General features: G+C 34.9%; 1 protein-coding gene across 4 annotated transcripts in view; it reads left to right on the forward strand.

Annotated features, from left to right (window-relative positions):
- Window positions 1-11,871: 11,871 nt before the first annotated feature.
- LOC131031102 (protein FATTY ACID EXPORT 3, chloroplastic) overlaps window positions 11,872-19,717 on the forward strand; it is an 88,139-nt gene continuing 80,293 nt past the window's right edge. For 2 of the 4 annotated variants that reach the window (XR_009102972.2, XR_009102973.2), the window contains exon 1: window positions 11,872-12,705. Coding sequence is in view for 2 of the 4 variants with exons in the window: in XM_057962133.2 (XP_057818116.1) it covers window positions 12,436-12,705 (270 nt within the window). In the remaining 2 variants the exon portion in view is untranslated. The remainder of the gene's footprint in view (window positions 12,706-19,717) is intronic. The other 2 variants (XM_057962133.2, XM_057962132.2) reach the window with 2 other exon arrangements.

Raw genomic sequence — 19,717 nt, forward strand, 5'->3', positions numbered from 1 at the left:
ATTATGCTTCAAACCTTCAACATGATAAACATTGTCAGTATTGTTCTTACCATCCAATGATATAGTTCCTTTTCCTTTGATCATACATGCCCTGTCATCTCCAAATTTAACTAGTCCACCATCAAATTCTTGAAAAGACAGAAACTTCCCTTTATCTCTAGTCATATGATGTGAACAACCATTGTCAATTACCCATTCATCCTTGTCCTTAATTTTAGTAGCAAGTGCCTTCTCCTCAGGTACATTCTCTTCCAGTGCTGGATCATCTTCCTTGATAGCCAGGAACACCCATTCCTTCCCATTGCTATATCCACTAGCAGAGTCTTCTATCGGTTCATCATCTGAGTCAGTAATGCCTTCCTCATCTGCTATGTAGCATGTTTTATCTCTGTTTTTCTTGAATCTATACTTGTTTTGATATCCAGGGTTAGGTTTAAATGATCTTTTAACTCTTTCTTCAAATCTTGAATTTCTTTCAGGACATCTAGATGCCAAATGACCAATCTTATTACATGCATAACATTTAAAAGGTGCTTTTCTTTCATACTTACTTCCTACCGGCCCTTTCGACACTCTTACAGTAAATAGTGCTTCAAGTTGCTCAAACTCATCATCTTCTCTCTTCATATCTTCTAATTCTTTTGTATATAAAGCTTTCCAATCTTACCTACCGGTTGCAGATGTAGATGCATGAAAAGTAGGTTCAGTCTTCACAGCTCCAGAAGGTCCAAATTCCTCAAGCTCAAAAGAAGATAGTTTCCCAACCAAAGTATCTATGTTGACAGATGTATTAGCCATTGTTCTCAACTCATTAATAGCAGTAGCCGTCATTTTGTAAGCCGGTGGTAGGGCTCTTAGGACTTTAGAAACAATCTCATCTTCGCTCAGAGTTCCACCACAACATTGAATTCCCATAACAATCTCATTTACCCTTTCCATGAATGCAGTAATCCTTTCATCTTCTTCCATCTTCAAGTTTTTATATCTCACCCGGTAACCATCAAGTTTATCAATCTTCACTGTAGGGTCACCTTCATTAAGAGTCTGCAACTTATCCCATATAGCCTTTCCAGATGATTTGTCTGTTAATCCCATTATTTGTTGATCAGAAAGTGCACACAAGAGGGCTTCTCTTGCTCTACAATCATTCTTAAGCTCCTTGTCCAGGTTTGTCAGAGGAGGATTGCTAGATCTCAGATTATAAGGTGTGACACCATTTTGTGTGATCTCCCAAATTTCCTTTCCAAGACATCTCAGATGAGTCTCCATCTGAATCTTCCATACTGTATAGTTTGTTCCTTCAAGCCTCGATATATCCCTTCGAAAGATAGCTCTAGAAGAACTGAATGAACTTGAACTGTTAGTCTCCATAGGATCTTCCTCAAGCGATTAAGCTTTCTGGAGAGAGGACCAAAGCTCTGATACCAATTGTTAGATAGTTCAGATAACCAAAAGACAAATGAGAGGGAGGGGGGTGAATCAGTTGTCACAAATTACCTGAAGCATTAACATTTTAAACTTTAATACCGGAACCCAAAACAATAATACCGGAATAATAGATAAACTAATTAAGCATAAACAATAATCACAGAATAAATACCATCCACATGACACCAAGATTTGTATGTGGAAAACCTAGTAAAGGGAAAAACCACGGTGGGAAGCCTACCCATAGTCAAATAATACTTCTGCAGTAAGTATGTGAATTTACAATGAAGGGGCCTGCACTTGCAGGAAGGCCAACAACCTAGAGTACACTTCTCGTCACAATAGGAGCCTCACTGACTACATATAAATCTAGACTACAATCCAGAGAAGTGTTGAACTGCAAAAGATAACATCTCCTATGCCCGAGTACAATTCTGGTTAAGCTCAATACCGAAGGGCTAAATCCTCTTACACAAACCCAATTTGATCTCCAATGATCGACCAACTCCTTTGCCTAAATGATATTATATTATTCACACATTACATTCCTTGTCCATGACCTCTTACATTAACCATGATGATCTATAATGAGATCTTACATCTTATTTATACAAACCCTCAACCATAAACAATCAGGTCGGCCACCAGATAATAAACCAATTACATAATTACAAACCATGTTGGCCTTAGACCAAAACAAATAATATCAACACATAAGACATCCCGAAAATACAACAATAGGTCCTATCCACACGTTACATTAATGTCGGTCCATAACCTAGATCAATTGGGACCAAGTATAGGTCCACAAGCTTTTGCAATGATCTCCAACCACCAAGTCTCGAACATGATCACCAACAACATCCTGAAACTCCATCAGAAGCTGCACCAACACCACTTATGCAATTCATCAAAGTTCTCCATTAAAAGCTCTGTCGGTGAAACTCTCACCGGAACCAGAAACCAATCTTCTAAGCAAGCATGATAGCATCCAACCACCAGACCAAAACCAACTGACCAAATATGAGTATAAGTATCATAAATAAGCCAATTCCATCACTAGATTATACTGAAGTCTACCGGATCATGCCGGATCCAAGTTAACCAAAAACCACTCATCCTACCAAGACCGGAAGGGTGTCGGTAAAGCATCCAAACAACTAGTGTTGACATCAATGCAACACATAATCAATTCCACCAAATGGCCAATAATATATTCATTGTTCTTGTAGCAACTAGTTAATTGTGCATAGTCTATATGCTTCTAGTTTGAAATTGTTATTTATCTTGTTGTCATTTATTCTTAGTTGTGATTATCATTCCTGGTGACTATGAATTGTAGTTTAACAATACCATCTTTACTTTCTAGGCATTTATTAGATTAGCATTATTTTAATAGATTTTTACAATTTGAAAGTAGGACATAAAAATATAAGTACCATTTAGTGTTCATATAACATAGGCATCATATTAAGTTTATAACATTGGTTGACAATTATATGTACCCTGTAACAACGAATGGTTTCTTTATTAAGGACAATATTATATCTAAGTTGTAGAGCAAAACTAGAAAATCATTAATTCACATAGGGGAGTAGACAGGGGTCACAGGTGTTTGGTGGTGCACATCTTTATAGTCATTTGGAGATTTTCAACTATAGTTACCATGGTAATATGTCTTCTACGTGGTTTCCGTAAAAAAAATCTACATTTTCTATTTAGAACCCATGGTATGCAGTAAATACAAATGGTATGTGTTAGAGAACTCACGATTTCTGTAAAAAAATCTTGCAACATTCACTCAAACCCACAATTTTATTAGCTTAGGATATTTTAGGGATTTGCAAATGTGTATTACACCTACACTCCTCTATTATTTATGTATCTACCTTTGGTGGTGACTCCCAAACAAAATCTACTCCATACATAGGGAGTATATACTAAAGATGTATGGTAGAGAATGAATATATAGTATATATTATAACTTTATGTGTATATCCTAAACTCATACTTGTTCCTACATAGATCTATGATGGCATTTGTACAACATGGATCGTATGATCATACAATCATATGGAATTTTGATACAATAAAATTAAGAGCTATGTTAAAAAATACAAAAACTCTTTTGAGCAAACTATGAAGTGTTACATGCCAAAATTTATTTGTTAGTTGCTCCGAACACAACCATGAGCTCCATTTCACCCTTGTAAGCTCTTATAAAAAGTTGATCTCTGAAAGCACTCAAAATAAAGTAAAAACCTAGAAAAACCCCATTAACCAAAAATTGCTAAAAGGCACAAAACACACAATCAAGTTGGATAATGGGAAAGTTTCCCTAGTGGAGTTACTAGTATGTAAGAAGTAGTGTAAAAATCAACTAGGAATTGTAAACAGAACTCAAGATCCTTATTCAAAACTACTATAAATCTCAAATGAAGCATAAAATAAAGTTGAGAACAAAATTTCAAATGCAAAGTTACCATGAACTCCATTGTTGAGTGTGATTTTCTCCAATTATACTTGGAATGTGAATTCTCCTGTACAAAAGGTACCTATTTTGATATAATATAGTTATTAATGATGATAGTTGAAATAGATGAGATTGTGCTTTCATTTATAGTGTTTTTTAGAGAGGCAATGGATGGTCGAAATGTGATAGAAAGATCAATGGCAGGGGATGAATGAGGGGACTTCTTAATGATTAAGGAGAGAATATATGGTTATGATGGAGGTTGTTGGAATGTGAAGTGTTAGGATGCACTTACATAGTTTAAATCACAAGGGGTGTGGGGACAAGTGTACTTATGACCTCTTTATTTTTGGATGTTTGTGGAGATAATATTGCAATCACGAGCAATGTGGGGGATAAGTGTACTCAAGGCCTCATTATTCTTGGGATTTGATGGAGAGAATATAGTCATAATTAAATAGCAACATTATTTAATTATTTTTGCATCACGTGAGGTATAAAATAGGTGTAAATAATAACAATTATATTAATTACGTGAGATGAAAATGAGATTATATAAATAATAGGATTATTTAATTAGGTAGATAACATTAGGTGAAGGGGTTTTCACTAGGTGATGCAATTATTTGGTCAATTGGAGCAAGGGTATGCTAGGATAATATTTAGGTATCTACACAAGTGAAAGCCTCCCAAGTAAAATATAAAACCTATTAGAAGCAGAGATAAAATGACATGCTACTTGTACTTCCTTGAACCCACATGTAGTGAACTCTCTGAGAATAACATCATGGGAACCAACATATTGGGATAAAAAGCTTGCTCCTAAGAATCACTTTCAACTACCCTATTTAGTAAAGAAAGTATGTGGCTTAATTGAATGAAGTCTCTACCTTATTATAATAGTAAGGTGTTTGATTATCAATCCTCCATTGGTCAATATATCAAAGTAGGATTACAATTTTCCCATCAAATGTTGGTTATAGTCGAGATGGATAGGTGTGTTCACTATTACTATCAGAATCCATTTTTCTTCACTCAAAAGAATAATATTTAATACATATTACCAAGGTTACAAGAGGTTGTTGGTGCTCATTGATAAAACTTGGGATTGATCAAAGAGTTATTTGGATTGATATGGTGTAATAAAATAGATTTTGGGAAAACCACCTTAGTCTTGATCAACCCGTACTACATAGAAAATGATGCAAACTAAGTTATCAATAATTATACCACTAGTCATCTTCAAAGAGACTCTTCAATGCACATGACGAATTTGATGAAGATGATGATTATATAAGAACTCTTTATTAGATACATTATGTTGATTCGTAGAATCAATATGAATGTCATTACATGGATAATCACATAATGAACCACAAATATAAAATGGACCATACTATTTTTTATGGGTTATCTCCTCATCATAAAAAAAAATTATTGGAGTGATAGGAGGATAATTATATCTACCACAAGCCATAGACACACAATAATATATACATGACTATGAATGAAGACTTATAATATTCTTATCCATAACATCTTTATGCATTACTCTTATGTGCAAAATCACTATTTATATGTTAGTATGCATGATGAAAGTCTAAATTATTAATTACATAACGAGCAACACATATAAACTGGACCATATTGATTTTTATGGGTTATCTCCTCACCATAAAATGAAGTTATTGGAGTGGTAGAAGAAGAATTATATCTACCACAAGCCATAACTACACAAGAATTGTATACATGTCTATGAGTGAAGAATTGCACAGTGTCTATTCATAAAACATTTATGTATATTCTTATGTGTCAAATCACTATTTATATGCTAGTATACATGGTGAAAGTCCACATTGTTAGATTGACCATGTGATGCAAGAACATTTATATAAATGCACAATTTTTATTAGAAGTCATAGAAGGGTTGACTCTGTCATTAAAACCCTACACATGCATCATGTTACTATCAATAAAATATTGTACCTTATGCCTCAATGCCATGCAACTTTGTGTATGATGTATGTCGACTCTATGATAAATAGAAAATACATGCTCACTGTATCTCGTAGGACTAGATGGGTCTAACTGATAAATAAATGGAAGAATAATCATATTAGCCTTAAAAAAAATTGAAGAATGTTTTCTAATATCTCACTCAAATTTATAAATTTCTAAAATTTTGAATTTTAAAAGTAATCTTATTAAAATCACTCACTACATGATTGATAATATGATTGTCCTCTTTCTTATCGCCACCCTTTTAAAATTTACTTTTCCTTTGAAACTTGGAAGGGTAGGAAGACATAAATTGCATATGAGAAGATACACAATTCAATGCATTGGAAGTCAATTTAATTCAATTCCACATTCTTAACACTAGCTCACAAATTCATGAGTGAAGTATAACTATTCAAATATAGACTACCTTGGTGTCATAATCCCTAAAAATAGATTGCCTACTACTCATGATTAGGAATGTGATACTTTATTTTAGCACATATGGACTAAAAGATTATCACACAACCCTTACATTCTCTCACTAGGACCTTGAGCACATTCAAATAAATAAAAACCTATAGTCTTCAAATCCACATTTGCAAAAAAAATATTAATAAAAGCTTTAGATAAATCAAGAAAAAATAATGAACAAATCCAAGAGGTAAAGAACAAAACCACTATATAACATAGTCCTTTAGTGTGTGTGGAAATAATTTTCTCAATAATTTATCTTCATAGATAATCTACACATACAACTTAGAAATATTGTACATATGTATTTGGGTCACCTTTTTCCATTGCATGTCTGAAAGCAAGGTGCCACAAAATCTAGTAATAAATGTCATTATCTCAAAATTGAGAAGAATGTGTTATAAATGGGAGTATATCATTTGTATTTGGTCTAATAGGCATGAAATCAATCTTATATTCTACTTTTTAGAACTTTTATAATTGTACATTAATGGTTGTAATAGAGATAGTTGTATTGGGTACATGATTAATAATGAAAGGGGTATATAAAGGACATGCAATAAGAGGTAAAGATGCAATACTACAAGGATAAGTGGTAGGAATGTTTTTGATTATGGAACAAACAAGTTTTGAAGGGACCCAAAATCCTTCAACAAAGAACTACATCAAAAAGCTGCATTGAGATATACCATTGACACAACACCCAAAGACAACAAAAAACCAAAAAAAACAAACCAAAAACTAGCAAAGAGACAGCAAAAAGGAAGAAGCTAGTACAAATTTTTAAGGGCCTTCGTGGCCTCAGTTTCTAGTTGAGTCATGGTAAGAGCAATTTTCTTAAGCTCTTGAAATTCTCGGTTGGCAAATTTCTTCTTCAAATTAGCTTTGGTTCTCTTACAAGGCCCCACCATTTCCTCTTGCTTTTTTTCCAATACATCCAAATCCACAGTAGGTCCTTCTTGGTGAAGGGATTCAAGCTTTTCGATCATAGTGTTTATACTCTCAACATAATTCTTCACCACTTTATTGTTGTAGGTAACCATAGATATCAAATTCTCATTAACTTGGAACTTGTTCTCCATCTGAATCAATCTACCCTCAAACTCTTTCTTGAGTTTATCCTCCATCTGGGAAATCCTACTATCATAATCTTTCTTCACATCACTTACCGTACCCACTGTTTTCTGCATAAAATCCACAATTGACTTTCTCTGGTCCACCGTCCATTGTTTTGTAGCTTGGAAATCTTGTTTGCTGCTAATTGCCCAGAGTTTCACATCGATGTCCTTAATTTCATGAAAAGCCCATTTGTGCATTCTAAATTTGTCCACAACACCATTGCGCGCCATGGCCAAAACATCATTTGGGTTCTCCCTTTCCAGATTGAGAAAAGAGGAGTTGGCATTGAGATCCTTCGGGAAGGGGGGTTTATCACTCTTGGAAGGGCCTGAGACAAACATATTTGCAATGGACTTGTGGGAGGGCTAAGAGTCAGAGTTAGAAGTAGAAGCAGGGGAAGCTTTGCTGCGTTTAGCTTGGCAACCAGTCTTCAAAGAAGACTCCAACCTAGATTTAGAATCTTCCATGTCGATATTCCACTCTTCTTAATCTGAGGAAAGGATGAAATGCTCATCTTCTTCAGATTCACCAGAGCCATTAGGAACCCTAGTCGAAGGAGAGGGCAGAGTTATGATATGCTTGTGGATAAGGAAAAACAAGCCCCCATGAAGGACATTGGATTTCTTGTTTTTTCTTGTTTTTCTATGGTAGGAATGTTATAAGAAAAAAGAGGAAGATATTACAAACAAAGGTATAACACAAGTAGCATATCACAAAGGTACAAGACTAATAAGACAAGAGCAATGTGGTAGGAATGTTATAAGAAAAAAGAGGAAGATATTACAAACAAAGGTATAACACAAGTAGCATATCACAAAGGTATGAGACTAATAAGACAAGAGCAAGGAAGGGTGATAATAGAGTAAGACGAGGGTATGACACTAGACAAGTGAATGTGGTAAGTAGGCAGGGCACTTAGGGAGATCTAATCAGATACATTAAAAGTAGGAGGGGTGATAATTAGAGAACATACTTGAGTAAGGGGAGGAAGAGACACCATGCAAAGAAATTTAAGAGTTAACCTCGATACTAATGTCTTGAAGAATATTTACACTAAAAGGATTATTAATCAAGACTTTGTGAATAACATCAATCCATTGTGTATGAAAAATAATACTAGATAATTTGTTAATCTTATAAGAAGTTATTGTGCAATGAAAGTAAAATCATGCCTATCAATTTTTTTTTTTGATAGGTAATAGGCCGTAGCCGCAATATTTTGAATTATTAATATTATTTATTATTATGTTTGATTATATTGACCCAAGACCTTCCCCATTCTATGGAAGGCGAAGAGTCACAACTTAGAATTCCACTTTAGATGTCCCTATTGGGAATTGAACTTGGGTCTCCACAGTGAGAACCCAATGTTTTAACCAGTTAAGCTCAACCCCTTGGACTGCCTATCAATTTATTTTAAGTATGAATTTTGATCAAAATAATAATACTAATGTGAATGTATTATGATCGACTAAATTTTATGAGACTAGAGGATTGAGATGAGGATTTGTCTTAAAGGGAAGGGACAATGTCAATCACAATTTAATAAAAACTCAATACATAAACCCTAGAATGATAAAATATGATATAACAAGGAAAATGTATGAATGTAAATTCTAGAAAATAAGAAACTCTTAAATCTAGAAAATAAATTAGGAAAAAAACAACCTCAAGGTTTATTAGGATTAGGTATGTTATCACCTTGCATATTGTAAGTATATCTGCAATTTAATTATCAATAGATGGATAAATAATGTAGCATCTCCAAAAGTCATGGAATGGACAAATGGGATACTCGTGTGAGGACTGGGACATATGCAAATATTTTATTACTTAAAAATATTATGACACATTGAATAGGGGGTTACATAGTGGACTTGTAGGAGTATTTTATATTATTAGATGAGCATGCGATGTGAGTCAAAGATGCAAGTGTGTAAGAATTATTTTACATTTTGGGATGACTCCACCATGTGAGGGTTTTGAGAATTCATACCATGATGTTTTGGGAAATTTGAATCCATGATAATAATTTTTAGTGGTTTTATGGGTGTTCTCAAGTCTATATATTAGAGACACGAGATAGAAGATGTATGGAAGGTATTTTGTAGGGTTATGCTACTAGTTTTCATCTAGAGGAGAAAGATGTTAATATCATGCTTACATGGATATCCTATAAATGTATTGTAGTCATTAACATTATTGAAAAATACATTGGTTGTGTGTACTTTGGAGACTAGTTTATCTCAAAATAATTTTCCTAAGGGATATTTGTGTCACCTCACTTCTTGTGGTTGTTTCCCTTTTTTTCCTCTTTCATTCTTGTTCTTTTCTACATATTGTTTACATGTTGGAATGTTGCTATTTTTATGATTTGGTTAGTATGATATTCTCTTTGAAAGGTTAATGAGGAAATGATTTTGTGTCTCATTTACATTTTATGGGCTTAGTTTGTTTGACTTTATCAAGCTAATGTTTCTAAAATATTACAATACTAGAGGTGCATGCACAATCTTTTCCTGTCATGTTCAAGATCTACCTGGGGTTAGGATATTTAATGAGTTCACTAAAATGGAAATAAAAATTCATTTTTTTTTTCAAAAAAACTTGGGTAAAATAATCACTCAACATGAGTAAGCAAGCAACCCTAGTTATCAATGAGATGATGTTAATAATACTATTGGTGTAAACAAGAAAACAATAATACTTAGCTCAAAACTCAATAAAGATCTTGTTACGTTAGATGTTAAAAATAGGTTCACTAATTTGTTAGAGCCATGTGCGATGTCAGTCAAACACCTTTGTATTAGTAAACCTTTTATTGATGTTTTGGTTCACTTCTATGGGTGTATACTAATCTTTGCAACTGGATCCAAACCTTGCTCGTAAATTGAACCTTACCCATGAAAATGATCTTTAAATAATTATGCTTATCCACTCATCTTGATGTTAAACAAAGGGGTGCATTGATTATCACTATTTAAGAGCATACTAGATTTGGATAGTTCTCCTTCAGTAAAACAAATGTTACTTGTTCAATGGTTTGGTGAAAATGATTAAAGACATCATACAAACATATGTCAATCCCTAGGATGTTGATGTAAGAAGATGATCCAATCTTGATTGCTTTATGATGTCGTTGCTAAGAAAAAAATGTGTTGTACACCTCACATGATGCCTGTAATGTAAAACTTAATACTTAATTATGGTGCATGTAGAGATGTGTGTATCAAATGGGTTAGACATTCTTAGGGACACTTTGTATAGTGTATGTAATATCGAGATAAACATTTAATGTGGGTTACACATTAGAAAAATATTTAATATTGAAAAAAATTAGAACCAAAAAGAAAAACTTAGTACCAAAAAATAAATAGGGGGACATGGTTTTGTAAGCTCCTGGTTTATATAATACCACTTTGTGGTTTTTTGGAAGCTTGTTTCTATAAAAACAAACACATGAATAATTGTTAAGGTTAGCTTGTGTAGCCTTTAGCTTGTTGGCTAAGGTTGATTGAACATCTCTTGTAAGTTGTATATGTGAGGAGAGGAAGTACAGATTAAAATGTTTGGAACTACATAATTTTCTTTTGCTTGTTCACATGAAGTGCAATTAGGGAGCTTGTTGTTTCAAAATCTCTAAATTGAGACTTTGCAAGTGTGTTCATGATTGATTTTAGATGTTGGGTTTTTTTTTTTGAGTGTTTTCTTAGGGTATATCTTGCATCATCTTGATGGTTTGTTTGTCTATTCATTTGCATTGTTAATTCTAAATACTTGTCTCCATATTTTTCTATCTTGAAGTTATTTGAAAATGGTTATTATTGCGATACATTTCATTTCAATTACCATTGTATCTTGATTGCTCTTTTGGTTTTTCGTGGGTGCTCTCTAATGATGTAAAAGCAAGTTAAAGTTTGTTCTTAAATACCTCATCTTAGCCAACGAGTTAATGAATTCTACACTAAAGTCAACACATAATAAATAATTAGAAAGAGTTGTCTTGAATCTCTATTTAATTGTAAAAATTGTAAATTTAAAAGATCAATCAAAAACATTAAGATTCCATACTTCATATTATTGAATTCAAAAACTTATTTTATATCGAATCCAAAATTTTCCAAATTCAATTTAAAAATCATTTTTACGCTCATAAATTTAACCTCAATTACAAATTCTAATCTGAAAATCAAAACCAATTCAATCCTTAGAATCAAATAATCTCCAAACTTCTAAGCTAAGAATCAAATTAGAATCCTTGTAGAATAAGAGGAAGTAATGTGAACCAAACAATCCGGCTAACTCTTCACCTATAAGATTGTTCTTGAATGGATGTGGGGGAAAGAAAATGTTGGTCCCTAGTTCCTTTCTCCCATCATACGTAAAGTTGACAATGGCATTCATCAAGTTCCAAACTTGTGAACTTGGCTGTTAAAAGGCAGAATGTTGTCCCCTCAACAAGAGCTAAATAACATGCAGGGATTGAATGGTTGCTAACCGTAGAACCTAATTGTTTTGACAGGGAAGTTTGGTCATAACTAAAATACCTCCATATCTTTTGATATCAACGGCTGTTTGAAACCCACGAGAGCAGATATAGGTCTCAATTGCGTGGACAGAAGGAATCTTAACGGGCTTTAAAGTGTTGATGGGAAGTTTTTGCACTTAATTTAATCCTGAATTGGGGTAATTAGAAAAATAATGCAGTCTTGAAAACAACGGGCACCTAGGAAAGGTATTGTTTGTAGCACTCCGCAGTGCCTGCAACATTGCTACAAGTTTCTGCTGCACTTCCTCGTTAGAACAAATTTTTAATCCAGATTTTTATTCTATCTCTTCTCTTCCCCTGCGTTTGTTTTGAAACAGTTGGAGACACTTTGCAGTAGGTGATCAATACAATACACATCTGAGAATAGTTTGTACAGATATTAGTGTCTGTACAGATGGCATTTTGTAAAGTTGATTGCAGTCTAAAGAAGAATGTGGTTGCGAGGGGACTTCCTTCGATTCCGGCTTTGCATCGGAACAGGAATGGTTCCAAGGCAGTACTGCAGTGTTGTTTGGGTTCTAGTAGGGTTCTGAATTTGGGGTTTAAGGGACTTAATGTTTCCCACAGTTCAGGGTTTGCTGGAGTAGCAGGTCTGAGGCTCCGTGGGTCGACCTCTAATCTACTCAAAAACGATTTTGTGGCTTTCGCTTCACAGGAAGAATCGGTAACTTTCCTTAAGTATCACCACCTCAGATTCATTGTTTCTGTCACAAACTAAGATCTTCCATGATTGTCAATCTTTTATTTTTTCATTTTTTAAATCTTGGTTTGGTTAAAACACATCAAATTAGAATACTTTTTAATTTTTTGTTGGGTTGACTATTTTACAGTCATTGCCTCGAATATCATTGTCCAGCAGTAATCATTTCTTCTATGACCTTTTACTTATGTATGACATGGCAAATCCTTAAACATTACTTTGGGTACGAATCGGAGATTGTCTATGAGCTGAAAATTCCAGGTTTGGTCTGTTAGCATCCTCTGTCCCTTTGTTTAGAGGTGATTGTGTGCTTTGTGGGCGCCCTTGCCTGGAAAATGATCATCACTGATGACAAATGACTTTAGTATTAAAGTACTCTAGTTAGTGAGTCGACGTCATACTATATAGCATTACACTAGAGAAGCTCCAATTACTATAAATCATAACTTGACAACAAATGAAAGAGTCAAGCTTCTAAAGTCTTTGATAGTTGTTGAAAGATTCTTCGAGAAATTGGGAAGGCAAAGAAAGTTAAGTGAAACTCTGGGCCAGTATTTTTGATCCATCTTTTCCAGGTGATGGGTCATAATGGAACATCAATAAGTTCATTCCTGATGTCTCTCTTGAAATATTTCTAATACTGTTAAAAAATATTATAGAACAAACTAATTAAAATCCTTCCTGAATTGGAGATGTTTATGGTCTTGAGTAGCAGGTTAAAATATTTCTAATAATGTTGATGTTAAATTAGCAACACAGTTTAATTTAGAAACATACTCTCACACAAATATAGACCGTGGAAATGCTATAGCATTGAGGTTAAAACATATCTCCACTATAACTGACAGTCATACAATACGAAGAGTAATACGACCATAAGCATGGCACCTGTTAGGATTGCACCGTATGAAACCCTTAATTTTTTAAAGGAAGATGGGGATCACAGATCTGGTTCACTAATATGCCTGACGGAAAATCCAGAACATAAAGAGTCACCTTTACTTTTAGCTTTTATGTATAACAGAAGTTTAAAGCCAATTTAACTAGCAGGCATGAAGAGACCAGATACTAAGCATTGTGTAATTCTGTATTATAGCAACGAGAGTCATCTGAAGAAACAGAAATGTAATGACTAACCTGGCCTCCTTTCCACTTCTTGATCCATTGCATTGCGATCAGGAGCGCGCCAACATGAAATATTGCATGGACTCCACCTACATATAGCCGCTCTTTAGAGAAATTCCATAAATTCTTTACTTCTCTATAACTTACCCTTTAGGATACATATCTATACAATTATCTCACTAAGGTTTCTAGCAAGTCAAGTCTATTATAATTTGTTTATAATGACTCTGTCAGCAAGTTGTTAACTAACTCCATTGTCAAGCTTTATGAAAGAAATTAAAGATGATGGGGCTCTTTGTTCATCTGGATATCCTATTTACACTTAAATAATCTCATACAATCATATTCCCATTTATATAAGATATGGTAGCAATACACTGCATTATAGTAAGACCTGTCCAAAATACCGCATATTTGATCTAATCCTTTAGTTGAGTCCAGTCTTGAAGGAGACGTAAAACATCAGAATCAGAAGTCACTACACAGTTGTATCTCTTCTGTTTGCCTGTGATAATCACAAATCTTACTTTTTGGTCCCAATTACTAATTAATGGAATATTTTTAATAATTATTATTATGGTTAAGGTTACATATTGGGAGTTCTCCAAGAATTATTAATCTTCCTTACTCTATACCTATTAATATTATTGTCATGTCGTATGATTTCCATCTTCTCTTAAGTGTCTTTCCATATAATGATCTTCTCTAGCCAACGCTTGGTTCATTAATGCAATTATCATGCTTTGTTGTGAGTGAATGTTCTGCCAAGGCTGATTTTATAAAATATTAGTCTTAAATGGTGGAATATAGTAAAAATTTTAAAATTGGTTTAGAAAAAAGGTAATTCGTTTCATTGCATTCATAGTTTATGGACTTGTAGACAAACCTAGAAAAACATGTTTTCAATAGGTAAATGATACCATCTATCAGTAATATTGCAGAAAACTTCAGGTAAACATCAAACAACAATTTATATATTCCACATTTCAAATTTTATAATTATTGTTGAAAGGCTGTTTATAATTTATTCTCTAGGATCCAGAGTGCGAATGCCAATGCTACATCCAAAGTACACAACAAAAACGGGTGATGTTAATTGTAACTTTCTGGCTTATGACCCTTCTCTAATGACAGATGCAGCAATGCAAAATCCATCTTTGTATATGCTGGCTCCTGCCCAGCAAGAAACTGTGCTATGGAGCACACTAATCCAATTCACACACAAGAATATTTGAGATGTTGAACAGCAATACTAAATTTGACACTTGGACAATTGGTAGCTTGGTCAGTTTTGTGGAGGGTAAAGTCAAACTTGTGAGTACTTGACTACATTTAAAATTGCTTTTTTAATTGCATTATAAATGTTCAAAGTTTTGCTTGTAAATGTTCAATCTGTAGTTACTAAAGCTGATCTCTATTTTCCACTGATCTCTTAGGATCGCTGTAAGGTTCTCTTTGATTTTCTTACCTACCTCACCATCAACTTGTAGAGAAATTGTAGGGAAGAGGAAAAAATATTGTGGGTGATTTTTATCACATACTTTTACTCTTCTCTTCCCTTTGCTTCTCCTAGACTCTTGAAAAGACCCCATACGGATGCCACCCATATTTTAGGGCATGGTAGATTTTGCTTGTACTCTACTTGATTGCAATAGTTTGATATTGGGAGCACCACATGGGTACTTTCATAGGGACATATCTGATAGCTTCTACTAGACCTATAGAAGGTCAGTAAAGTATATAAATTCAATTCGTAAGTCTTATCTCCCCAACGTGACACCTTCAAAAAGGTGTTGGATAAGGCTGAAATCGGGATAGCATGTCCTCATATGAAAGTATCATATCTGATAGCTTCTACTAGACCTATAGAAGGTCAGTAAAGTATATAAATTCAATTTGTAAGTCTTATCTCCCCAACGTGACACCTTCAAAAAGGTGTTGGATAAGGCTGAAATCGGGATGCATGTCCTCATATGAAAAATCAAGGGTTATTGATGAGGCAGTCCCGACGATCTAATTGCGATTCCATAGTAATCAGTCCAAGGAAACAATTATCAAATTGAATTATGAATAATTAAGTGTATGTTCATTCTATACAAGGATCTAAGAAAGTTACGATGTTGGAGTTTGCAACTTCCGAAGCCCAGGATCATGAATGCAAACAACTTCCATATAAAGAGAGAGATATCGTTCACTAGGAAATGAATTGTATTGAGATGATTGATATGTTACAATGAGCTTGCTTATATGGGCAAGTGAGGAGGGAGTAGTTACAGCTACCCCGTGACAAAATTAAATGCATGATGCTAACTCATCTCTATCTAGAATGACACCTAAGATAACTAACATGTCATGTGACAACTAAGCTATCCTAAGTAAACTTGAGCATGTGTGAATAGGTGCTAACCAATAACTAGTTAGGAAACATCTTTATTCACACCAACACCCACCCTTAAGTGCAACCTAGGGAGAAGAAATTATTATGCAAATGATGCAAGATTGATATGAAGATGCAATATATGGGTCTCGACAACTAGGCCACGTTAGGTACTGTTGTGACCTTTTTCACACATCACCCCATTGCAAATGGGGACCCTCCCTTTTTTTCTGCTTTCTAGGGTCTTTTTAGAGCCTTGTGACCTTCTTGCATCAGTATTGCCAAGTTTGTCAGTTTTGAGTGACCTGAGTTTTGAATATTATGAGTCAGTGTGTGCAAGCCATGGTTAGAACAGAGTCTAGACGCCGTCATTGTGTCTAGAAAGTCCAAAGGACGAAGATCGCAATTGATTTGAGCTAATTTAGACAACTTTCTATTTTTGGAAAGTTTTGCTTTTTGCTTTTTCCTATTTTTTAGGAAGTTTCGTTTTTGGCATTTTGAGCGCGATCCCTGAAATGGATATTTTTAGAAAGTTTTTCCTATTTTTTAGGGAACCTTGCTTTTTCTATTTTTAGAAAATGGATCTAGGGTTTGCACTGTTCACACAGAGATACACCAAAATGATCGACAAATTCCTCCTAAAATCCAAGTTTTGACCCAAAAAGCTAATCTTCTAAATTTTAGGAATCTTGAGGAATTCAGTGAATGATTGAAGCACAATTTTCAAATTTCAAGGTGATCCAGTAAAAAATGCACAAGTTATGGAGATTTCGAGTTTTGATCATGTGGTTCCTGACAATCAAGAAAGTCTGCCCTTAGTCAAGGTTGTGGTTCCTGAGATCCACCAAGTCTGCCTTGGTGTTGGTGCACAAAGTTAGCAAAGTCTGCCTTGGGAAAGGTGAGGTGGGTCATGAGATTAATAAAGTCCGCTTTGAAGGAGATGGTAAGTGGTGCCCAAGATTAATGAAGTCCGCCCTATCATTGCACATGGTGCCTAATGTTAAGCAAGTCCGCCCTACCTTGCAACCAGCAGTTCCTAAATTTGATGAAGTCCGCCCCATGATGGAGAAAGAAACTCACAAAGTCCGCCATGTGCAAGGAGAAGAAGGAGAGAAGCAATTCAAGTCTGCCCAAGGTATGAAGATGATGTCGAAGTCAAGTGAAGTTCGCCCTTGATCAACATGAATGGTGCCTAATGTTAAGAAAGTCCGCCTTGCCTTGCAAAAGAATGTCACCAATAAGCTGAAGTCCGCCCTACCATGAAGTTGAAAGTGCAGGCAGATATTGAAGTCCACCCCCCAAAGGGTCATATATCAGGCCAAGTCTGCCCTATAGATGATGGGGAAAGAGCACAAGTTGAACAAAGTCCGCCCTAGCAAGGAGAAACAAGTCAAGGAAAGTCCACCCAAGAGAAGGATACATGCTAAGTGATGTCAGCAAGATCTTCATGAAGTTCGAACTGAAAGAGAATTAGAAAGTTTTTGAAAGGAGAATTTTGCAGATTTAGTCCCAATTATGAACTAAAAATCAATTTAGAAACTTGCACTTGGTGAACCAAGAAGAGGAATTTGAACTAAGACCAAAATAGAAAGTTCTTGGATTTGAAGAACAAGTTCGAATTATAGACTGGGAATGAATTTAGAAACTTGAATTTGGAAGATAAGATGAAGTTCGAACTTGCTTAAGTGATGGCAAGTTCAGTAAAGACCAAATTAGAAATGTTTCCCTGCAGATCCAAAAGACTAAATGACAAGTTAGAAACAAATTTCGAAGGTCTTTTGTGTTTCTAAATTCAGATTCAAACTTCATTACAAATACATTGTCCATTCCTTCATTCTCACATATGAAGTTCGAAGGTCTAAGCATATTGAGAGCAAGTTTGTGATTTCTTGTGCAGGTTGAAGGTTATTTTGAGGCGCTTTTTACAGATTGAAGGTGTTTTTGAAGAAGTTTTAAGTGTAAGCCTGAGTTTTGAACCTTTTGTTCATCAAATTATACTCGGATTTTGAGAATTTCTGACTGGTTGGAAGGCAAAACCCACTGATTTTCTGAGTGTGGCAGCTTCTTCTCTCACTTTTTTTCTTCATTCTTTGAAGGTGAAAGCTCATCAAGGTTTTAACATGGTTTTGTTTGAAAAAGAAGAGTAAATTTCACAGATTAATCTTCTTCTCTTTCTTATTTTCTGCCCTCCGGAGCGAGTTGAAGTACTGTTGAATAGAATTTCTTGGACTCAATGTTTCAAAATCTGATTTTGAAGTGAATCAAACCTTAATGGTCAAGTGTGGAAAATCCCATTTTGTGACTAAGTGTTGAAAAGAAAGTAAAAACCACAGATTACTCAGCCACCAAACTCACAAACTATGCTTAAAAGTATAGAATTTAACTTAAGTTGGTTTGATTGTTTTGTAGGTTTTTTTTGGGAATATCTCACAGCCAGGATGAAGTTTTAGGTGGATAAAGATTCCCCTCCAGAATCCAAGATGAGGTTTAAGTGGAAGCTGGTCGGAGACACTAACTTGGGACATATCAACCTTAGGGAATTCAAGAAGCGAATGTATGGCCTAGACAACTTGATGCCTACAGCAACTGCGAGAAAGATGATGAGAAATGGAATCGTACAGGCTGCTGGTTTCCTTCCAGCGATGCACTGTACTGAGTTGGTGGTGGAATGCTTTAAACACTACAATCCTATAAATCGAGAGATCATAGCACCTGATGGGAGTCTTGGCGAGCATTAGTGATGTTGCTATCAGGGAAGCTTTCCGCATCCCTGAATATCATAACCTTGTTTACATGACCAAGGAGGAAGCAACACGGCTGTACCAAGATAATATTGAAGAATATGAGTCCAATATCAACCATTCGTGGTTGGATAAGCCAAGGAAGGGTGCTTCCAAGTTACCCAAGGATCTTGTGAGAGCCTATTTCAAGGAAGATATTGGAGACCTGATAGTTTTGTTAAACAAAGTCATGGGTAGTCCACAAGGCACGCCATTTGAGCCTTGGATGTACTACTTCATCTATGAGATAACTACCGGAGCGAAGATGATTGATTGGGCAAAGATTATAAGTAATAATCTTGATGACCAACTGAAGAACTTAGAGGAGAACATGACATTTTATATGAGTTCCTATTTGGTGTACTCTCTTGCTCGAACCTACAGATATAGAGGACTCACCTGTAGAGGAGAAGTGGGAAATAAGGAGAATCAGTTTGCTGTTTATGATTGCTACCCACAACTGCACTTGGAGGAAAAATTTCACTTTGAGAGAGTCAACGATACATTCTTGATGCACATTACTAGGGCGCTCCAAGGTGGTCTTCATCAAAGGCTCTCTCAAGAATCTAAAGATTTTATCAGCAGATTCGGGCATTGGTACATCTAATACCCTAGATTTACTTATCTGAGAATTCAAGGATTCTTTGGACCTCCTTACAAGTTACCTATGTATCCCACCAACAGAGTAGTGTTG

Source organism: Cryptomeria japonica, chromosome 7 (assembly GCF_030272615.1).
Source record: "Cryptomeria japonica chromosome 7, Sugi_1.0, whole genome shotgun sequence".
Classification (NCBI taxonomy): Eukaryota; Viridiplantae; Streptophyta; class Pinopsida; order Cupressales; family Cupressaceae; genus Cryptomeria; species Cryptomeria japonica.